The 21,712-nt window shown below is 41.1% G+C and overlaps 1 protein-coding gene across 4 annotated transcripts in view; it reads left to right on the top strand.

Moving 5' to 3' along the window:
* The first annotated feature begins 3,059 nt into the window (after nt 1-3,059).
* The window catches only part of rusc2 (RUN and SH3 domain containing 2), a 30,772-nt gene continuing 12,119 nt past the window's right edge, over nt 3,060-21,712 (top strand). Inside the window, exons 1-5 of one of the 4 annotated variants that reach the window (XM_042487834.2) lie at nt 3,060-4,754; nt 7,834-8,404; nt 17,685-18,374; nt 19,317-19,529; nt 19,805-19,975. In XM_042487834.2, coding sequence (XP_042343768.2) covers nt 3,201-4,754; nt 7,834-8,404; nt 17,685-18,374; nt 19,317-19,529; nt 19,805-19,975 — 3,199 coding nt within the window. In that variant the 5' untranslated portion in view covers nt 3,060-3,200. Of the gene's footprint in view, nt 4,755-7,833; nt 8,405-17,684; nt 18,375-19,316; nt 19,530-19,801; nt 19,976-21,712 lie in introns of all 4 variants that reach the window. The other 3 variants (XM_042487833.2, XM_042487836.2, XM_042487835.2) reach the window with 3 other exon arrangements.

Genomic DNA, 21,712 nt, shown 5'->3' with positions numbered 1-21,712 from the left:
ATAAGAACTGTCGCTGCATCTGGAGTTGATTTATTATATTTTCTATTTCCAGAAAAATGAGAGAAAATATAAGATCAATTTAAGAGAATATTGCTGCATGAGGCCTGATGTCTGCCTTCCTTCAATATTTTTTAAAATCAAAATACCAAGTCAATATCTCTCAACTTTCATATATTTCTGGCTGCAGCAGGAAGTCATGGCGTTCAGCTCCTTTGTTCGTGGGCCGTGAGATAAAAAGGTTGAGCTCCACTTGTGTGTGGGTGAAGCTGAAGCCTCCCTGACAGCAAATACCATTTCAGTCGTCCGTTTAAAAAGGTCATTTGTCAAGAGTGACATCTTAGTTATTACGGAGCTCCTGAATGTCCCACCACGCTAACATTTAGACCTGCAGTCTGTGGCCTCAGCTGGCCTTTCGCTTCTCTTTACTTAGTGAAATTGATGAAGCCGTGCTCACTGTACACCAGCTGCTTTATCGAGCTCGTAAAGGTCTCATCAGCGTTTACATTTACATATTATTATCCATTTAAATCAGTTTATATAGATCTCTATGGTCTCTGAGGTCCAGTAATGTTATGCCTCTGTGCCGACGATAGCTGAAGTCAGAGGCATTATGTTTTTGGTTGTGAGCACGATATCTCAAGAACGCCTAAAGGGAATTTCTTAAAATTTGTCAGAAATGTTTATTTGGATTTAACTAGGGACGCGTGATATTGGGTATTTTTGTTGATATCCTGTGTGTCGATTTAAAAACAACCAATTCAACTGATAACAGACGCTGATATCGATATATCCACTTTTTTTCCCCACCTGATTTTAGCGATTAGTAAGTCTCTTATTAACATCACGTATTAAATTCATTCATTGTACAAAATAAGAAAAATACCTCCACTTAGGGTTAATGTTTTGAACATGTTCACTTTGTCAATAAAAAAAACCAAAACAAAACAAAAAATGGCCCACATTTTCACAGACATGCATGTAAACTGTAGCTGCGATCAGACGTGTTGCAGAGACGTGCAACCATGAGGCGGTAATTCTCGTTTACTCCATGAAACAGGTTTCTTTTTTACCTTCTTTCAATCTATAGCCTTAGTCTCACATTTCCTTCTCCCCAGTTTCAACAAAAAAGATGGAACAATCGCATTTTCATTTTAAAATTGGCTTTCGATCAGCCTGCTGTATCTGGGATTATGTTTTACTAAGAAGGTATAATAGAGGGATTACTCTAAGTCTTAGTTAGCACTTGTCTGGTCCGGGTCATCATCCGGTGAACAGATGATTTAAAACAAATCTTCATTGCTAATCCAGCTCATGTTGAACCTTTTGATACTACCGAAAAAATTAAAGGAAGATATACCTGAGACAGCAAAATTTGATAAATCTGAGCCTGGCAGGGTGGCCAATACACACGGAGGCTGCCCAGTAACTTTTATGACAAAACATCCATCCAAAACACTGCCAAGAGATATTGTTCCCAGTCATTTTAGATAAGGGAGCAAGTGACAGGCTGAAGGGGAAAACATGACTTTCAAGGTGTTTATCTTCAGCTAGCCGAATAAGAAAACTGTTGACAGAAAAAATGACATCCCGCAACAGCAGAGAGCATCTTGAAAAATGTAGTCTGCGACGAAAGAAAGACGAGTACTAAATAATACCACCAGCCGGAGATGGAAGCTGTTTGTTTGCTGCCATTGCAACTCGTTACTCAACTGAATTTGGAAGTTATATACTGACGTCTAAAATCACTACATGTCACGACTTCGACTTTGCAGAAAAACAGTTTCGTCAGCATCAGCAGCCAGTGCCTGATTATCTGAAGCCAAGTGTCTCTGAATCAGGTCACAGAGCGCTAAAATATTCCGTCATTTAAGATCAGCTTTTTGAAATATACCAATAATGAGCTAAATATATTGAAAAAATGAAGAATTGTTATGGTTGTGTTTCCATTAAAGGTGTGACAAACGATGGTGTGTCGGTATGTGTGTGCCATTTAGGATGTGATGTGCAAATGGGAATGAGATCATAGCCTTCTTTAAGAGTCAGCTGCTTTGTGTGTGTGTGTGTGTGTGTGTGTGTGTGTGTGTGTGTGTGTGTGTGTGTCAGTGTGTGTATCTCACTGTTTCCACCTCACATGGTGCTGACTCACCCTGCACACTGCACAGACGAGACTGGAAGGATATAGTTCTCTGTTGTCACTCTGTTTTAGATAAGCTGATTTTATGGTGGATTGGGTGAAGAAATAAGATTTATTCAAAGGAGGAAAAGAAAACAAATAACATGAAATGAAAGAATTAAATTGTTATTGATGTAGGAGTGCTCAACAAGGCCAAAATCTTCCATATGTAATGTCATATCCCAGTAAAGTTATATATCATAAGAAATTAAATATTGTTTAAATTCAAGAAAGGAGCTATTATTTTCTTCTACTTTTTTGGGAACCAAAGAAAAATCGCCGCATCACTCTATTAGCATCTAAGATGCAGACTCATCGTTCCCACTAATGTAGGTGAGTGAGCAAAAAAGGAGGCAAAAATATCAAACAGCTTATTGCAGAGAGATTTATGCACAATACTGAGACAGTGATATAAAAAGCAGTGCTTTGCATGGTGCGCAGTGGGCGGGTGTCCGTACAGATTTGCGTAAAACTTTAGCGATATTTTCGAAATGTTGCGAACAACAAAAATAATGAGATGAATGCATTTCCATTGAGTGATGTTATGCCACTTCTCCTCTCGTGATAACATTTCAAGAAGCATGGCGATGGATCGCGATAATGGGAAGTAATTTCAAGTGTTACAAGTGTCCGAGTGTGATTTCGTTATTGAAAACTTCACCCACTTCCCCCATCTCTGTGAAAATCAAGTTACCTTGTGAGGCAGCTGGATTTTTACATGAAATACACAACGTGTCGCCTCAAGTCTGTATGTGGAATGTGTGTGCTGTGTTGCCTGGACCTGCCTGCTCCTATAACGTCTTTCCTCTCTCTGTCTCTTCGTATTTTCCAGATGTATCACTCTGACCACGGCGTTGACTTCCCGGACCTCTCCTTCCAAATCCCTGGCAGCCCTGCAGAGCTGGGCCCAGAGAAGAGAGCGTGAACACAACCCTCAAAAAACCACACATCCACCTTCCCCTTCACCCAGACAGGGCATCCTCTGCTCCAGTCCCTCCCTCCCTCCTCCTCCTCCTCCTCCTGGACCATGGACAGCCCTCCGAAGCTGTCAGGTGAGACCCTGATCGTGCATCACATCCCCCTGGTGCACTGCCAGGTGTCGGGCGGGCGGCAAGGTGGCTGCGGGATGTCGCTGAAGAGGAGCAACCCGTTTAGCCCTCCGGAGAACCTGGGCTTGAGTCGCACCACTTCGCTTCCCGAGAGGGACGTCCTTCAGAGAGAGGCTCTGCTCTACAGCAGCCTGATCCAGACCTCCAGCGGCTCCTGGGCCTCCCACAACGGGGGGAGAGAGAGGAAGGTTGGTGTGCGAGGAGGCAGCACAGCGAGTGATGATTCATCGTTTACCTCGAGCAATTCAGAGGACCAGCTGATTACAGCTCACACATTACCCCGAGCCAAGCCGAGAAACAGGAATCCGTTGCGTCATAATCCATTCCTGTTGAATACCGAAGATGAGGATGATGAAGAAGATGAGGAGGATGGGGACAACCTCAGTGGTTACCTGGAAGACTCCTCTTTTCACCTCCACAGCGACACCAACTCCGCCCTCGATGACGGGATGGCTCCTTTCCACTTACACAATCTCGGCTTTACTTCGGAGCCCTTTCTCTTGCACAGGTCAGTGGGTGGAAGCAGTCGGGAGTCCCTGAGGGCCGTAGCCTCGGATCTGTCCACCCACCTGGAGGACCTGGACATCCTCGGACTGGACAGCCAGCTGCGCCACGGCAGCAGCGGCTCCAACATGTCCATGGATTGTGGAGAGCAAGACTGGGTAGATGACGAGGGAGACGATGAAGATCATCCCATGCGGTGTGGGCGAAGCTCCTCCAGCTCCTCCATGCAGCACTGCTCCTGCTGTGCGCTCTCGCAGAACTTCCCTCAGCACTTCCCTGAAGCCTTCTCGGAGCCGTTCTCTGAGTGCCAGCAAGGCTACGGCAGCGACTCCTCCTGCAACAGCTCGGACGGCGTGCTCGTCAACTTCAGTGCCATTTACAACAAGATGAACAACAGTATCCCGGAGAAGCCGCCGGTCTCTGGGCACACCAACCTCAACAGCTCCACCGACCACTCCTGCACCTCGTCTGTTTCTGATCCACCAGGAAACCAGCACGACTCGACCGGAGGGGCGTTTTATTTGGACCTGCACACCTCCCCGACTGAACCTCCCCTCTCACAGCATCAACCCCCCTGCATTGGCGGCACCTTCCCTCTAATCCGTGAACCGCACCTGTCCACCTCCTCCACCTGCTCCTGCGCTGTGGAGCACCTGGGGGCTCTCGACCTCGACGCCAACTGCAACTCCTACCACCCTCCACATTCAGGGTCGTCCGGAGACATCGCTTCCTGTCTGCAGAGTCAGGCGCGCCTGGTTGTCGCCACCCAGAACTACTACAAGCTGGTCACCTGTGATCTTTCCTCTCAGTCGTCCCCGAGCCCCGCAGGCTCCTCGGTCAACAGCTGCTCCGATGAGCACAGCAAAGGCAGCCCCACCCCGACACAGCCCAACGAGTACTTCCTGTTCAGGCAGCGAGGTGATGAGGGGGGCATGGAAGAGGAAGACGAAGAGGGGGAGTCGTCTAGGGTGAGTTGAGATTCCTACTTCATTTGTTTCAACAGTCTGTGATCCATCTAACTAAATCTAAATATCTAAATCTAATCTAAATATCAGTTCCAGTAATCAGCCAGGCCGATAATCTGTCGCCCCCTCGTATGGCGGCAGGTTAGGATGGTGGATGGGTCAAACAAATACATGACTTTCCGCCAGGAGAGTGGTGTTTGTATCCTGGGTGCAACCAAGTTGAGTTATTTTAGGGTACGTCGTCACGCCGTGACCATTTATATAACCTGCCAACGCCCAACCTTTCTCTTTTATTCTACTACATAAGTAACTTTACCATCAGTATGCAACATGATGACCTCCAACCTTAAATCTTCATTTAAAGGTAACCTGACCAATTCATTAGATATCATATGAACCATTGTATGAGGATTCGCTGCAGGATTACACGAAAAAATGTTTTCATAATTTCTCTCTTATATGAGATATTACAAAAAACTCATCACACTTAAAAAATGTGAGTTTTAAATGAAAAATTTGCTTGGAAATGTGTAATGTGTAATCTGCACACAGCCTTGCTTCACTAGTTTCCATATTGTTGGAATAACTGCCTCTAAATAATAATAAAGTAAATAATAATTTTCAGCTTAAGTTATCTTAAATTTAGTACTACCCCAATGCTCTGTTGCTGCCATATATATATGTTCTTGGTCTTATTTAACCACCTCTGTAGTGTGGTCTGTGCTTGTCAGTTTGCCTGTAATGTTACACACATACTTCTTTTGTTTTTCTGTGTGTAAAATAGTGTAATTTTCCTTAGTACGGGACATGGAGCACAAGAGTCCTTGGAAAAAAACAGATTTTCTTTTTAAATGCAGCATTTGTTAAAAGGTTAAACTAAAGATTACTCAGTGAAAGAATTCAGTTGATGATTACATAACCCAAAGAAAAAACAAACATTTTCCCTCACACTTTATTTTTGTATCTTTTGAATCTTAAAAAACACAGCTTGCCGCGGGCACTGTGCATAATTGATCAAGTCTAAGCAGTACATCTAGTTAATTTACACGCAGGGTTCCCGCCGATCCTTAAAAAGTCATAAAAAGCATTATATTCATTTATCTAAAAAGAAGTCCTTTATTGGTATTATAATGGCTTTAATCAATCTTTCAAAAGTCTTGAAAAATGCAAAGATATTGGGAGGATGATGTTATCAATCTTTTTTTCTGACATCGCACTGTAAATTCTGAAAATAATTATTAATATCTGTTTTTTAAGTAATTTGCTGAATTTAACGGTGCACAGAGGAGGATAGAAAACCAATAACACTCATAGATTTACTTCAAATGAAATGAAAAATGAACAAGCTTTTTTTCAAGGCTAAGCAAATGTATGCTGTACTTTAATAAAATGTTTATTGTTTCTATTTGTTCCACACTAGATTAAGTTATGTTTTTGTCAGCATTTGAAGCAGATTAACTTTTTAACCTGACAAAAAAAAAAAAAAGTTTTATGTTGAAGTAAATAAATGATGTCTGTTCATGTTTTTCTTCTACAATTTTGGGGTATTGTAAAATTGTTCTTAAATTTTACTTGGAGATGCATTTAAAAGTCTTAAAAAGTCTGATCTCTAACTCGTCTTAAGCTTTAGGAACCCTGTTTACACCAGCAAATTATCGTCACAAAATACAGTCACATTAGGTAAGGCGAGGAAAATTTTAAATAATCAAAGTAGCGAGTAGGGTTAAAAATGATTTGGTCAAAGTATATTAGATTCAACGTGGTGAGGAATAATGCAAAAACAACAGATGGCATAAATAGACAGTTAACAGTGGTATGAATCAAACTGAAGGCCCTTTGGCAGCAACCCTGACCTTAGAATAGCTGTGACACTGATATTAGTCTGGCACTTGCTCACTTTAGGTCACAGCCACTGTCTGGTGTTATGTGATATCATGTCTGAGGATTATTTTAGTTGGAGGATATTAATGTCAGTGAGTAACAGTGCCACTGTGTCAAAGCAAATGTGGCTTAAATGCAGTTTAGGACTGTCGATTGCTTGTTGTGTTGAAGTTCTTTAAAGGATTTTCTTTCTTTCTTTCAACGTGGACATTAGTCCGGTATTGAGTGAGAGCGCTGCAGATTGTAGTGGCGAAACAGGCTGCAATGTAACCCCTCAGGGCAGTTTCTTGCCACTGACAGGCTCCGATTGGTATTAAGGTCGTCTTACAACATTTTGGGAAGGATCCTTACAGCGATAGACCTTTTCTTAAGAGTAAAATCCTTTTTGTTTAACCAGAAACAACCCCTTAAATCACCATCAGCAAATCCACTATGACTCCACTCAAATAATTATTCATTTTATCATCGTAAAACACACTATTAAAAATTGACATAAGCAAAGTAAAACTTAAAAAAAGGAGTTCAGTTCATCTTTCCGCTTTTCCAACCATCACGATGGTTTGGCTGAAATAAACTCTTATTCACCCAGTTTGACATGAAAATGTGCTGCCTCTATACACGCTAAAATTACGGTTTATTTAAACAGAGTCTGGTGGAATCATTTTCTCATTGAACAAAAAAGATCTTACTCCTAAACTAAAATGTAACTCTCTTTAGTGATGCTTAGTCTGAGCCTGTCGGGGGAAAAACCAAGCTGTTATCGTGGACGTGCTAACATGCCCTGAGTGGTTACATTGCAGCCTTTGTTGCTGCTGCTGCGCTCTCACTCAACACTGGACCAGTTTAAAAAATTGTTGTTGCCATCGGTCACTGAGTATGTTTACCTGCAAATAAAAGTCAATTTTTTGCCTTTATTTCGTAAAAGATAATATTCCTACCAAGGCGTTTACGTGTCTAATGAAAACGGATTTTCCATTAACACTGCTGTTTACTTTTATTATGTCAAAATATCGAGAAGTAAACAGCTGGAGTGACTCATTATTTTGCTTCTTTGCATCAAAATAGAATTTTTCTAACATTTCCTCACCGATGGTGGACTTGTTAGACTCCCTCTTTCCTTACTTTGTCTTCTTGAAAAGGTCGGTGCTGCAATATTTGCGCATATCCAAAAATCTTTCTCTCTTTATTCCTCTTCATTCAGCGAGATGATGATGACGATGATAAAGAGGAGGACGAGGAGGAGAAGAAGAATCAGCAGGCAGCCGTCGGGGCTGAAGCTGCTCCTCCCGTGATCGAAGGTCAGGTGTACGTCAACGTCTCCCCTCCTCTGGCTGGCCGCGGTGTTATTGGAGCGCCCTCAGGAAGCCGTCCCCGCTCTCGCAGCTACGACCGCAGCCTGGACAAGTCTTCGTCTCCTCGCCTCGGCTCTCTGGAGCGCATGTTGAGCTGCCCCATGCGGCTCAGCGAGGGCGCCGCCGCCACGCCGACCCCGCCGCCTCCTCCACGAGTCACGTCCTTTGCAGAGATCGCGAGAAGCAAACGGAGAAACGGAGGCTCGGGGGGTTCGCCATCGATGAAGGCAGCTGCAGACCCTTTCTCCTCAACGTACTCCACCCACTCCCACTCCTCTGTGGATTTCTCTCCGATCCTGGAGCAGCGTGCGGAGGTGGACAGTCAGAGTCTGTCGCCTGTACCCTTTACCAGGTGTTACAGTCAAGGCAGCATTGAGCGACACCTGGAGGGGGCGAGGGAGACCAGGGCCAAGGCTGAAGGTACGTCCCGTCTTACTACATTTATTTTATTCATCCGTGAACTGGCTTATTAACTGAGACAGTGCACATCATTAAACACCGCTGTATAAATGCACCAGAGTTAGCTGTGACCTCAGCTTGGTATCGTTTGAAAAAGTTATGATAAAAGCACCAAAAACAGTAAAAGTGATTAAAATAATGAGAGTGCTTTCACACTTGGATCATTTGGAGCAGCTGTTCCGAAACAGGGAGCGTTTCCCCGCTTGGCCTGGTTTGTTTGGGCATATGTGAACACAGAAATCGCTCTCTGATGCGGAACGAAACAAACGAGTCGAGATCGCCTGGAAGAGGCGGTCCAGTCGAACTCTGAAGCGGTTTGTTTGTGGCATGAAAGAAAACGACCCGAGCACATGATTTTACGATAGGAGAAATGCGATGTTAAAGTAATTTCAACAGCTGAACCTTTTAATAAATCCATCTGCTGATCTTTCTGCGTGATGGTATGATTGGTGACTTTAGTTCGGTAGAAAGAAAATAATTTCGACAAGAAACAGCTCACAACAAGGTGCGTGGATTATCTTGAGTAACTGGGTCATGAAATCAGGAAAGAAACACTGCTTTTGCTTTTTTCACATTTTGAAATTAGGGTGAGCCTTTTAAGATAAAAAAAACAAATAAAAAACTGATCAGTTGTGCTTCAAACTTCCATTAAAAGAAAAGCTGTACATGCTGTTAGAAACCGTAAATATTTGTTGATCAGTTCATTCGCTGCAGTCTGCTTTATCTACTTCACCTTCTGCATCTAATTAGTACTTGACTTAAATTGACCTGCTTCCCTTATTTAACATATAACCCGCCTTGTGGCTGCACTGGTGATTGTTCATGGGAAAATTGGTCTCTCCGCCTCTTCTTAACCAAAGTTCTCCTCGTATGACTGTCGAATTTTGTTAATTTTGCTATTTGTTGAATGAAAGTGGCAAAGAGCAGATGTATTCATTCTGAGGAGCACTGTGCAGAGTGTGTTTGCCCACAAGAATTTAAACTTAATGTATAGAAATGCTGTAATTCCCTTTCCAAAGTTATCAAAAACCTCCAAAAATTTACGATTTTTTAATACAGGGCAGGCTATATAGACTGCAAATTATATTGCAACATTTTTAGGCTATGTCTTTAAACACTATTTATATCTTGAGATTATTAAATCTTCTCAAAAGAACTTCTTTACATTGACATTTTTATATATTTATATATTTATTTATCTTTACCAAATTCTCCCTTTAATGTGACAATATTGTAGGAATGACTATTGGTACTTTGAAAAATATTAACACAATTCCATTTTTTATCAATGATCATTAATAATGTAGATATATTGACTAAGTGGATAAAGACAAATATTAAAACAAGTAGAACTGTCTGATAAGTTGAGAAAAGTATATCAATTTACTGTAATACAACCTTTAAAATCAGGAAAAGCACCATTTATTTCATATCACCATATAACAAATCCAGTATCTAAGACGATTAATAGTCTCATATCTTGATACAATATTATATCTTCATATTGCCCAGCCCTGTTTACGTATAGACGTTATTATTCTAACATACTGCAAAGACTTTATGCATACAGCCGATCATAGTGTTTTAAACAAAAGAAAATAAATGTAATTCTTGATTGGGTTAATCAGACTGACACAAACATTTTCTTTTTTTTTATTATTTCTTATGTCTTAACATTTATTTGCATTTTTTATGCTGCGCCTGTGGTTGTATGACGCGTGTGATTTTGTTTGATCCTGTATGTTGAGATTTTCTTGGTGCGTGATAGAAAATCCCCGTGTGGCTGCATGTATAGCTGTGCTGAGAGCAGAGTGAAGCAGAGTGTGTATCCTCAGCGTCAGAGTGAAGGGTTGAAGTGGGCCAAACGTGCTCTGAATAACAATCAGGTGAGAGAGGCGATGAAGGTGCAGAGAAACCCCCCCGCTGAGCTCTACATCAGCTGCGTGTGTGTGTTTGCATATGTGTGTGTCATTCTGAACCTGAGAGCCCGTAGGCCCGACTCGTCCCCAAAAAACACGGGAAGGTCAGGGAAACTTACAGAAGCTTCTTTATGCTGACGGGAAAAACGGTGTCACCTCTCTTTGCTGTTGTGTCACTCGGCGGGTTTCCATTACAGATTTGCGCAAAAATTAAGCGATATTTTCAAAACGTCGATAAAACGCAATTGTGAGTTGACTGCGTTTCCGTTGAGTGATGTTATGTAATTTCTCCTCTCGTGATAACATACCAAGAAGCATGATGACGGATCTTCAAAACATTAGCAGGTTTATTTCTGTTGCAGCCATTATTTCCAATCCAAGGCGACGTTGGCGTGTTATGGAGCGATACTGGAAAGGCGAGCCACTTATTCGTTAGAGCAGCCACATATGAGGGATTTCTGGGAGGTGATAGTCCACAATTTCACAGAGGAATTGTGGATTCAAAATTTCTGGATGATCCGCTCATAACTTATGAATAGTTATGGGATGCAATAACAGCTCTTGCAGCTCCTGCTGCCTCGTGAGTTCCTGCACAGCTGTGGCATCATGTGACCTATAAAAGTGAAAAAAGATGCTTGGATTGCAGTTTTGAGAAATCTGGCTTTTTCTAACCGCCTGAAATACCACCTTATGTGAGCATAGAAACTTTTTTGTGATACATGTGAGTTTTTTTTTTAAATTGACTCTATATGAGTATTTTATATCCCCAATTTCAATTTGTGCAATTTAGGATTACTGGAAACCAGCCTAATGACAGGTCATTTGATTTTCATCATGTTTATTTATTCAGTCAAATGGTGGCGAGAAGCGAGGCGCTGAAATCCTACTTGACAAGCATCCATTTGTAGCATTTTTATTGTTTCCCAAAATTAAGAAATCTGTGAAACATGACTCAGCAGCTCGCAGTGTGAAATGCAGCACAGAGTTCAAGTTTAGCAGCAGCTGTCGGTGTTTGTATTTAGTCCTTTTATTAATCCAAATTTATTGAGGCAGTAATTAATTGATGTTGCCACACATAACACCAGAAGTTTAAATCCCAAGTTGCAGCACGATACGACATTATTTTGACATCACTGCAGTATTTGCTGTCACATTTGGATTTATTCAATTCAGGCGCCTGCCGTCGATATGAGACGATATCAGTAAATAAAGGTAAAATGTGTCACAACTTGGCATAATCAATGAAGAATTTTGGGACCACAGAGATGCTCCAGCCTACAAATTATATTCCAGAGAAAAGTGTTTGGCACAGACGCCCCTAAAAATCACATCATATTCATTTACTGTGAAAATGAACTGCAAAAAAAACAACTATTCCCACTACAATCATGACACATGTCATACAAAATCTGTCAGAAAAGTCATTGTATATACTGTGTATATTTTCAAATAGCTTATATTGCAGCCCTGTTTGATTGTTTATTTGGGAAACTATATGGCTGCCTGAAATAATGACCAAGATAAAAATCTATGGAAAAAGGCATCTCAGTGCGGCCCAGTATTTTCTTCCAGTGATCTGTGGGAAATTGCAGCACTGAAACACAACAAATTATTTAGTGTCGAAGATGTCAGCAACTTAAAAATACAGAACATGCATCCCGAGGGGGAACGCTGTAATCCTGAGATTACAACCACATGCGAGCGTGCGGGCGAGTGCATGAGGCCGTGGGAATATCAGAGCAGACTGTAAGTGTGAACGAGCCCCGAGGCAGCATGTGAGGACGACTGAACAACCGAGCGCACAAAGAGGCAGGGTCACTGCGACTAACACAATATCTCTGAAAGCCTAATTTAATGAGATGACACAACGTTTTCGGCCCGTATGTTTCCCTCTGACGCTTCATCAAGGTTACAGACAGCGAGGAAGTCTGGAAGGCCCTCGAACTGTCCGTCATACAATTTAATTAAACTGTGGTTCCTTTCTGTTGAGTGTGAAATTTTCTATATGGAAAGCCTTTTTTTTGTATGAATGATAATAATAATAATAATAATAATAATAATGAAGTTCATTTATATAGCACCAACATTACACAGTCCTTTACACTTAAAATCACAAAAACACAAAGGAAATGTTTTTAAAACACAACAAAAAAGAAAAATATATGAACAAAACACCGAAAAAAATGTAAAAAGCAAAATATACAATACAAAAGAAAATTTAAAATCAAAATATTGCAATGCAAGACTTCCTGCAATTTCAGGAGTAAGGTACAAAAAGATAATCCTTTAAACAAAAAATAAAGGAATGCCTTTCGATAAAAATACGTTTTTAAAAGTGACTTGAAGGCACTAACGTGAGCAGTTTATGATGAAAACAGATATCACCATCACCTTTTGAGGCTCAATCTCAGTGTGTGTGTCCATGTCGTGTGTGTGTGTGTGTGTGTGTGTGTGTGTGTGTGTGTGTGTGTGTGTGTGTGTGTGTGTGTGTGTGATTAGAAAAACACACACACACACAGCGAGTGCCTGGAATTCCAGGCTCAGTTAAGACAGAGTGCAGCAGGAGAGGAATGTCCCAGGAAGCTCCAGCTGTCCTCTTTAACACTTTATAAACAGACTGACGCTCTCGTTTTAGGAACATTTCCAGTAAAAATGTCTTTTGTACAAACAGAGACAAAGTCCCTCCCCCTCTAGCGTCCCCCCATGGGACCTGTTTTCAGTAAAAATATGTGCAGTAGTAATTTTTGTATCCAGTTTTGAATTATACGTTTGATGAAAAGACAGAAGTCATAGCAAGGACCCGTAAAACATATTATAAACAAACAAACAAAACAAAAATACAGTGTCCAAAAAGAAAGTTGGTAGAAGTAAAACTTATAAATTCCTACCCCTTTCTCACTTTACACATGTCAACAAATTCCCAAATTTATTAACAGAGTACACACGACAATTCCTAGTTTTCCTACCACAAAATTAAATAAATAAATAATTATCCCAGGTTTATTTACAATCAAAATAGTGTCACAAAATAAATATAAACACCCCTAACACAATGTTTTCTCATCCATATAGCTGCCAGAAATCTATTTGTTGCGTAGTTTAGATTTTCAGAATAAGTGAATATGAGTGAAATTCATGAAAACCTCTGAGTGATGAATTCTCCTTTTAAAATGCAGCACGACAGCTTCACGCAGAATGAACCATCCTGCCCTCAGGTCACCATTAAAAGCCCCCACAAGTGTAAACAAATCATTTTCTGCTTCATTTACACTGTTTTTGTTGATGTTCTCCTCCGAGTTCACATTATGAAAGTTAGTTTTATAAGTCGAGCGTTGAATGAGCATGTTGTATACACAATATGGACTAAATGTAGTTTGGTATGCAGGAATGTAGGTATGCATTCCTCAGTCGCCTCCTCCCAAAACATTTCTCTGTAAGAAACTGTAAACAAAATTCACGTCTTTACTGGCCATTTCAAAAAGATGGACAAAAAGTACAGTAAACCCACGCACTACATTTAAAGTAGGATTACAAATTCACAGAACAGACATGTTTTTAATTTATATGTGTTTAAAATATATTCTATATGTGAAATCCAAAGTAGGGGAAGGGGATATGGTTTTAAAGTGATGTACTGATATTTCAGGGTTTTTTTGCAATAACATTCCTCGGTTGCCTCCTCACAAATTTATAGTTTAAACTACGTCTAAAAAATGACTAATAAATCCACCTTGTACCTTCAATAATACTGACAATATTTTATTATAAACTTCAAGAACATACACCTGCAACAAAATAAGAATATAGTTGTTTATGTTTCCATAATTGTAGTTTATAATCAAATTTTCAGTACAAACTGAACAAAAATGAGCCCTCAGTTCTTAAATTTGTTAACAGTAACTCAGCGTGAGATTTAGATTCTGTATAAAATATAATTATTACAACAAAATAAATTTTATAAAAAATTACATCTAAACATTTGACGAATACAAAAAACACTGTTTTCAAACTATGTAAATGGCTTAGTTGTTTTGTCCAATTTTGGGGGGATTTAAAGACATCTTAGAAATTACGATGGATTTTTTCTTTTTTTTTTTTTTTACTATTTTCTTACAATTTGAACCAAGACAAAACAATTAATCGTTAACCCTTTGAAACCTGGAGCGACATCACTTTCCTTTTGCTGCTCTCTGACACCTTTGACAATAATTTAACCTTTAAACTTTGAGTATATTTGTGTAGTTTCTTTGAATAACATGGGAAAATGGGCAATGAGCAACTTTTTAAAAATGTTCCAGAAATTGCAAGAAATTAGTATATTTAGAAAATTATTTCAAAAAAGTCAAAGAAAAAATATTCCAGGGGAAATAGAAAAAAGACTATCATAATATAACTAATAATATATAACTAAAAACTATATTTATAATTATTCTAATTAAATATTTAAAATGATGTTATAGAATTGTTACATTTCTTCAAGCATCGATTGTTTCTTTCTGTTTTATTAGTTTTGTTTTTTGTTGTTGCTGCTATTTTTCAGGTAAATTTATGAACTTTCTATTAATTTCTTGCAAATTTTTGTATTATTTTTCTTTCATTGCCTTCTTCCTGTGTTTTTGAAAGAAATCAAGCCGATTTTATCAGGTTTCAAAGAGTTGATTGAATAAACAATTTACACATTTACAAAATAATCTTCAGTTTAGTTCCTAATCTTTGTATTTTCTCTCCAGATTTTTAATGTGGTAGGAAATACAGACACACAGTAAAAACAGCTGCCTTCTGCTGCTTGGTGAACATGATCGTCTTTCCACAGTGCACCAGCTGACGTGCTGGAACAAAAGTGCACTTCCACATATTTAACTGTGGCTTGTCAGCTGACTTGAGCTGTGAGGAAACAATCATATTATGGACGGCAGAGAGAAGATTGATGAAGACGTTTTAGGAAATAGGTCATTCCTAAGAACAAGGTGTGTGCCTCAGAAACATCCTCTTCAGTGTCTCGCGCTGTATTCTTACAGACTTATGATTTAAGAGTATAATGAGACGCTGTGCAGCATCTCAGTGCATATATATTATTCATCAGACCTCACTCGAGTCAGCTGCGTCGTTCCTGCGCAGGCCTCTTTAAAAGCCTTTGGGAGGCAGCTCACTAATGATGCTAACATGAAGCTGCGAAGGAAAAGCCTCGGCCGTCTAATGGATTCATGTGTACAGGAGGAGAGAGAGGAGGCAGATGGAGAAAGGAGAGAGGAGAGGTGGGTGTGGAGAGGGAAAGAGGAAGAAATGGCAATTAGAGGGATGACGGCGCAGATGTAAGAGACACAGAGAGGGAGTGTTTCTCTCCTCCATCCCTCAGTGGGAGCTCAGGCCTGCTGGGTGTGTAGTTTTCCTCCCTCCTCCTTCATATTTCCACACTAGCTCGACGTCGCCCTCTGCGGCTGAGAGACGTCACGGCACCCAGCTCAGGTGGCATCGGTGGGCCGGCCTTTAGGCTGACAAACAGCTTGCGCAACATGGTCGACGTCACACGCTGCTGTCTGTCCTACACTGCACTGGATCTGGAAACACAGTAAAACACACTGACTCAGTGGCAGAGAAGAAGTGCAGGAAAAAAAAAGGCTTCTCCTCGCTGGTGTCTCTCCTGACGCAGCGCCTTCAGGTTTAGTCGATTTGTGTGTGTTTCCCTGAATGTGTGTGTGTTTGATTGCGTGCACGTGGGCCTGTCAGGGCAGTTGTTGGACTGCATGGCCGTCTGTGATAAGAGCTGTTGTCTGTGTAGCTTTGTGACTCATGACTGGGCACTTTTCTGTCTGTATTTATTGTTTTCAGTTTTAGCCTTCATGTTTACACATTTAAAGCTATAGTTGGTGACTTTTATAAAAATTACTTGTCATACTTGCTGAAACTGTCAATATATTCTTAAAGAAGCACACAAGGCGGATAGTATGTGAGAAAATATATTCTCCCTCCTCCTCTTCCTAATTAATTGCTTTTAATCGCAATTTTTGAACTCAACGCACTGAAAACAACCAGTCAGAGCCGAGGAGTCTCTAAACACAGCTGTCAATTGAGTCAATATTTGCTTGTGAGCTATGAATCAATATTCTGTTTCTGCATTGTCTATTTCTCACCTCAAACCTTCTCAGAAATATATTTTAGTGCACTGTTTAGCTGTAAAATGTAGAAAATTGGTACTGCTCATGTGCGGTGCGTGGTACATCTTGGTCAACGGTATCCAACATGGTGGCTTGCTCACAAACGTTCTCATTTTACATCTCAACAGTACACTAAAGTACTCTGATGCACAGCATGAAGAAAGAAAGTAAGAAGCTAAAAATGTGTGCAGTTTGCTTGAATTTTCACGCCAGTATGTAAAGTATTTTAAAAAATCTAAAATGTGTGTAATATGCTGAGTATTTAAAGTGTGTGAAAATGTAAAAAACAGGACCCCTGTGCTACATTACAACTATAAAACTAATATGTGAAGTTTTAAAAATATGTGCATTTAGCTGCGATGTACAACACCATATTTATATAAATGGATGTAAGAACGAGAACAATCATCATGTGTTCCTAAAGGTCTAAGAGTGAATTATTGATAATTAAATAATTGTTTGTCCACTGGCTTCAGTTTATGAAATGTGAGCATCCGCTCAGTTATATTATCAGGAAATATCTTTTGATTTTGGATAGTTGGTGGGAAGTAAGACATTTGTAGATGTCAGATTGGATTTGGGGAAATTGTGACAGAATTTTTTGACTTAATATACACTAAATGATTAATTGATTAATGAAAAATGTATGAGCAAATTCAGAAAAACTGAAAGTTCTTAGTTGTGTCTGAACTGAAGTAATACATTATTTACAATCCTCTACTGTGTGAAAATGCACTTCTAAACTCAGAGGCCACTAAAGCTTTTTAAGTAATACAGCAGTCCTGCAATAAATCTGACTGTCATGAAGGTTATTATGTTCGATTTTAATATAAAAAGGTTTTGATTCCACTTTAGGATCATTTTCAAGGTTGCAGTTTGTGCTTTTTTATACCGAGAAGTATTTCTAATATTTTATGACCATTCGTTCATTTTTTAAAAATTTTAGTGCCATCCCGCATGGGATCATAAGACACCATGTTTTTGTCAGCCATCTTTCGGTTATTGCGTTTAAAAAAAACGTGGAGAAGGAAAAGGACACGATCATTAGTTGCAGGCTCGTAGAGTTTATTCTAATTTAAAATGCAACTGTGCTGTTCAAAATCTCACAAGTTTGCTTTTTCTCCTCCGTCTTTCTCCATCCCTGCTGTCCGTCTTGTGCTCGTCCAGGTGGCCTCTCGACTTCCTCAGACAGCCGCCCCGCTGTGGTGCGCTACAGTAAAGACCAGCGACCCACCACGCTCCCCATCCAGCCCTTCACCTTCCACCACCAGTTTGCCTCCAAACCCCCGCAGCCGAAGCCTCTGCTGCCCCTGCTCACAGGCTACGTCTCTGGGATGCAGGCCCGCTCCAGCTCTGGCTCCGGTTCTGGTTCTGGCTCTGGGGGTCCGGTGGGGGAGGACAGCGAAGAAGCGGCTGAAAATGTGCACAGGTACCAGGGGGCTCTGGCTGCAGCAGCCCCTCCACCTGGATCAGTGCGACCTTCGCCTCTCGGGAGCTACTCCCCGGTGCGGCTCCAGGGGGCGCCCAGCTCTGGGACCTGCTCCACCTGCACGCCGAGCCCTCAGCCGCCGCACAGCCTCTCCTGCCCGCTGTCAGCAGGCCTCGGCCCCCTGCACACCCCGCCGACAGGGAAACAGGGAGCAGGCTCAGTGCCGTTACCGCCCACCCCTCCGCCTCCGTCCCTGGGGGCGAAGAGAGGGACAGTGCCACCGATGCTGCCAGCGGTGCAGGGACACTGTTTCCATCGTGGAGCTCTGCCCAGTTTACCGGCTCTCCACAGTGACACGCTGAGCCCACTGGGCTGTCTGGACTCACACGTGGAGGGAAACAAAGCACCCGGAGCCAGGACACATAACGGTAGGTTCAAACATGTCTGAGTATGTCCTTAAAGAATTATCTATAGATCTCACAGGAAAATGCTGCTCTGAGGGAGAAGATAGATAAAAAACATGAAGAAGCAGCAATAATAAAGAGATTTACATTTATTTTCCCACAAGAGGAAATTCACACGAGGAGGACAAAAACACACGAGAACGTGGCGCATTGATCGTATGAATACAAAAACTTTATTGTCCACAAATGTTTCACCACAAAGCACATAAAACTCAGACCCTAAGAACATTAAAACATAAAATAAAACAACCAAATGAAATATAAATATTTGCTCATTAAAAGTATCAAACCGTTGCAGTGCAGTCAGAGTTTAGTGCAGCTTCACTGTATTTATTGCACTTGTGACAGATACCATTTTAAACCTTTTGGTTTTTAACATGGGGGACAGACCTGGTTCTGGTCCTGCTTTATTTTACATACTGTACACACGACTGTTTCTCTCAGCTCTTTCCTGTTTCGTTCCTCTTTATCTCTGTGCTTCACATTTGCTTTCCTGCAACAGTTTTGATGACAGAATCAGTCAACATTCATATTAAAAGGAACTAAAATGTAATTTTGCCATTTGCAGCTCCCAGACTATGATTATTTTCACATGGGCTATTAAAAACTCAGAAAAATTAAAACGTTTGAGTCCACAGAGAGCAGTTTAGTTTTTACATCAGCGCTCATTATCAAAGATTATTAATTCTGTGATTCAGTTTTAATGTACTTTTTAGGAGACGCTAAGCTCTTCTACATTCTTACTGTTGTCTTTTTCTCTTTCTTCCCTCCCTTCATGCATGAACTTCAATCTTCTCCTTCACCTAAAACTTTCTCACTTTCTTCGTCTTCTGCTTCTCTCCCACATATTTCTTTAATCCATCTTCTCAATAATCCATCATTTTAACCCGACCACCGACCCCTCAGCACACCACCTCTCCCCCCAGGCGCTCAAGTGGAGGGAGTACCGTCGTCGAAACCCTCTGGGACTGGAGAGGGCCTCAGGGGGCCACTCTTCTGCAGGATCGGGGCCCCTCTCCGGTAACCTGGAACCCAGACGGGTCGGACCGCGACCTGCCAGACGGAACGTGTTTGATTTCCCTTCAGTGCCCTCGGGCAACGCTCTGGGACGCCTCAACGGTGCTCATGATTTTGAAGGATTATGAAGATACTTTAGAAGTAGACAAAGTATTTTAGGTGTTTTTTTTTAAAGCAGTTCAAGATGCAAAGAATCTGAGGGAAGAGTCCCTGAAAAATACTGCTGCAAAGTTCCTTAGAAAACAAATGCTCCTCAAAGTCTGCAGCTGCAATCAGAAAGATCCTTCTCGTGCTTTTGAAAGCAGTGTGTGTGTGTGTGTGTGTGTGTGTGTGTTTATATGTGTGTCTGATCATCATGTGTGTGTGTGTCTCAGCAGTAGGCCAATCAGCAAAGCTGCAGCAGATCTACAGCGACTTCCTGCCGGACTACTTCTCCCTGACCGAGAAGCCTCCAGAGGAGTTCTGCCTCTCCCCCGACGCGTCGACCTCCTCCTCCTCCTGCTCCTCCTCGCAGTCACACATCTCTGTGGACCTGACGCAGAAGAGAGGTGAGGCTCTGTGTGTGTGTGTGAGATTGACAGTGACCACTGGAATCGGTGTGAAGTCTCTAAATATTTAATTGCAAAACGACTAAAAGGCTAATGAGGATTTTTCTCAGAGCTCGTTGCTTTGGTTCCCGACTGTCTGCGAGCACTGATGCAGTTTCTTGGTCTCTTTTTGGCCAAATGAACCTTTTTAGGAACTCACGAACTTAAAGGGATTGTTTAGATTTTTTTTAAAGTAGGGTTGTATGAGGTAGCTTAGATCAGGCCCAAAAAATCAGGCCCGACCGCAATAAAACCAGCACAGTTTCTGTCCAAGCTCAACCCACGGCTACAGTTTTGGGCCTGATTCGGATTAAAACTTGTACTGTAAAAATAGGTCTATAGTATATTACTTTTATATATTATAAAATAAATGTTTTTAATATTAAAACATGTATCAAAAGCTAAGGGCTGGAGTGTTTCTCGCACCATTTCTCCTTCTTCTCTTCCTTGTATTAGTTTGTCATCTCGTACATGACAGGTTCAACAAAGCACGCTGTGCACCTCGATGCGTCCAGTACGCACGGCGATGGCGATGCAGCACCAACATCCTCTGCTTTTTATTTACATTTCTTTCACTGCTGGGGGGAGAGAAGCAGAAACCTCTTTTTCTTTCTCTCATTTTCCATCCCTTTTTCACTTGCGCTCTCTCACGGTTCTCCACGTGTTCCCTTCCTTTCCCTTTCTCTGCACCCTCTTTCTCTTGATTCAGCCCATTCAAACTCATGCAAAGTGTCATTTAAGTAAAAGACTGTTTTACAATCCTCAACTTAACATCAGTTTCATAAAAACTAAATAAATACTTGAATGGTAATTTGGGGAGAACCTGACGCGATTCAAGCCCGAGGGAAAAGTTAGAAATTACAGCCCAGCCTGACCTGACTGACCCGGTCCAGAGAATCACAGCTGACGTGTGAAGTATTTACCGACAGTTCGACAGTAGATTTCGATCTGCACATTCCCAGTTTGAAGAAGCAGGCTGGAGTCGCGCACAGAAGCTAAACAGTAATTTTAAGTACAGAAAAGTTTAAGTTTCTGTGTCAAGAAAACGTTGTGCTCCTGTGGTTGTACGTTTTCCTGACTGGAATGAGTTAAACAACACTGGACTTCACCGACTGGTCAAACACAAGCGTTTAGATTAGAGCGATGTAAGTGCAGTGACGGCTCTACTTTCCTTACATTTTACCGGGTGTTTAATTATAAAGGTGTTTGTTTAAAATTTAAAAAAAAATAAATAAAAGCTGAGCTACTGGATAAAGAGAGTTTTAAGTGAGAGTTTTTCAGCCGCATCTCGTGGCCTCACTGGGTGGAAGAAGTTGCTCGGTTGTCATGGAGATGATAACAGATGATTGCATGGTAACAGGTTACAAAGAGAGATTGTTTCAGTGCAGCTACTATTTATAGTAACTTATGATTAAAACTGTTTTCTGTCTCTCTCTTCACCTCTGAATGTCTCATCTCAGACCTTATATTATAATCAATGATCTGCCGCTCTGTCCTCTGCAGAGGTTGCGTCTCAAACAAACAAATCCATCAGAGGATGTTGTTAGTCATGATTCAGTTCCAGACGTCCCGTCTGTCCTCGTCCTTTATTTCCATCTCTCCGAATCTCTTTAGGTATGTTTACTCTAAACTGTCTTAAACTCTTTGAAACTGTAGCAAACTGGCTGAATTTAATTTAAAAAATAGAAAGAGGACAAT

The sequence above is a fragment of the Plectropomus leopardus genome, chromosome 4 (assembly GCF_026936395.1).
Source record: "Plectropomus leopardus strain MGB_pleo_1.0 chromosome 4, ASM2693639v1, whole genome shotgun sequence".
Taxonomy (NCBI): domain Eukaryota; kingdom Metazoa; phylum Chordata; class Actinopteri; order Perciformes; family Serranidae; genus Plectropomus; species Plectropomus leopardus.
This window is presented reverse-complemented; position numbering and strand designations above follow the sequence as displayed.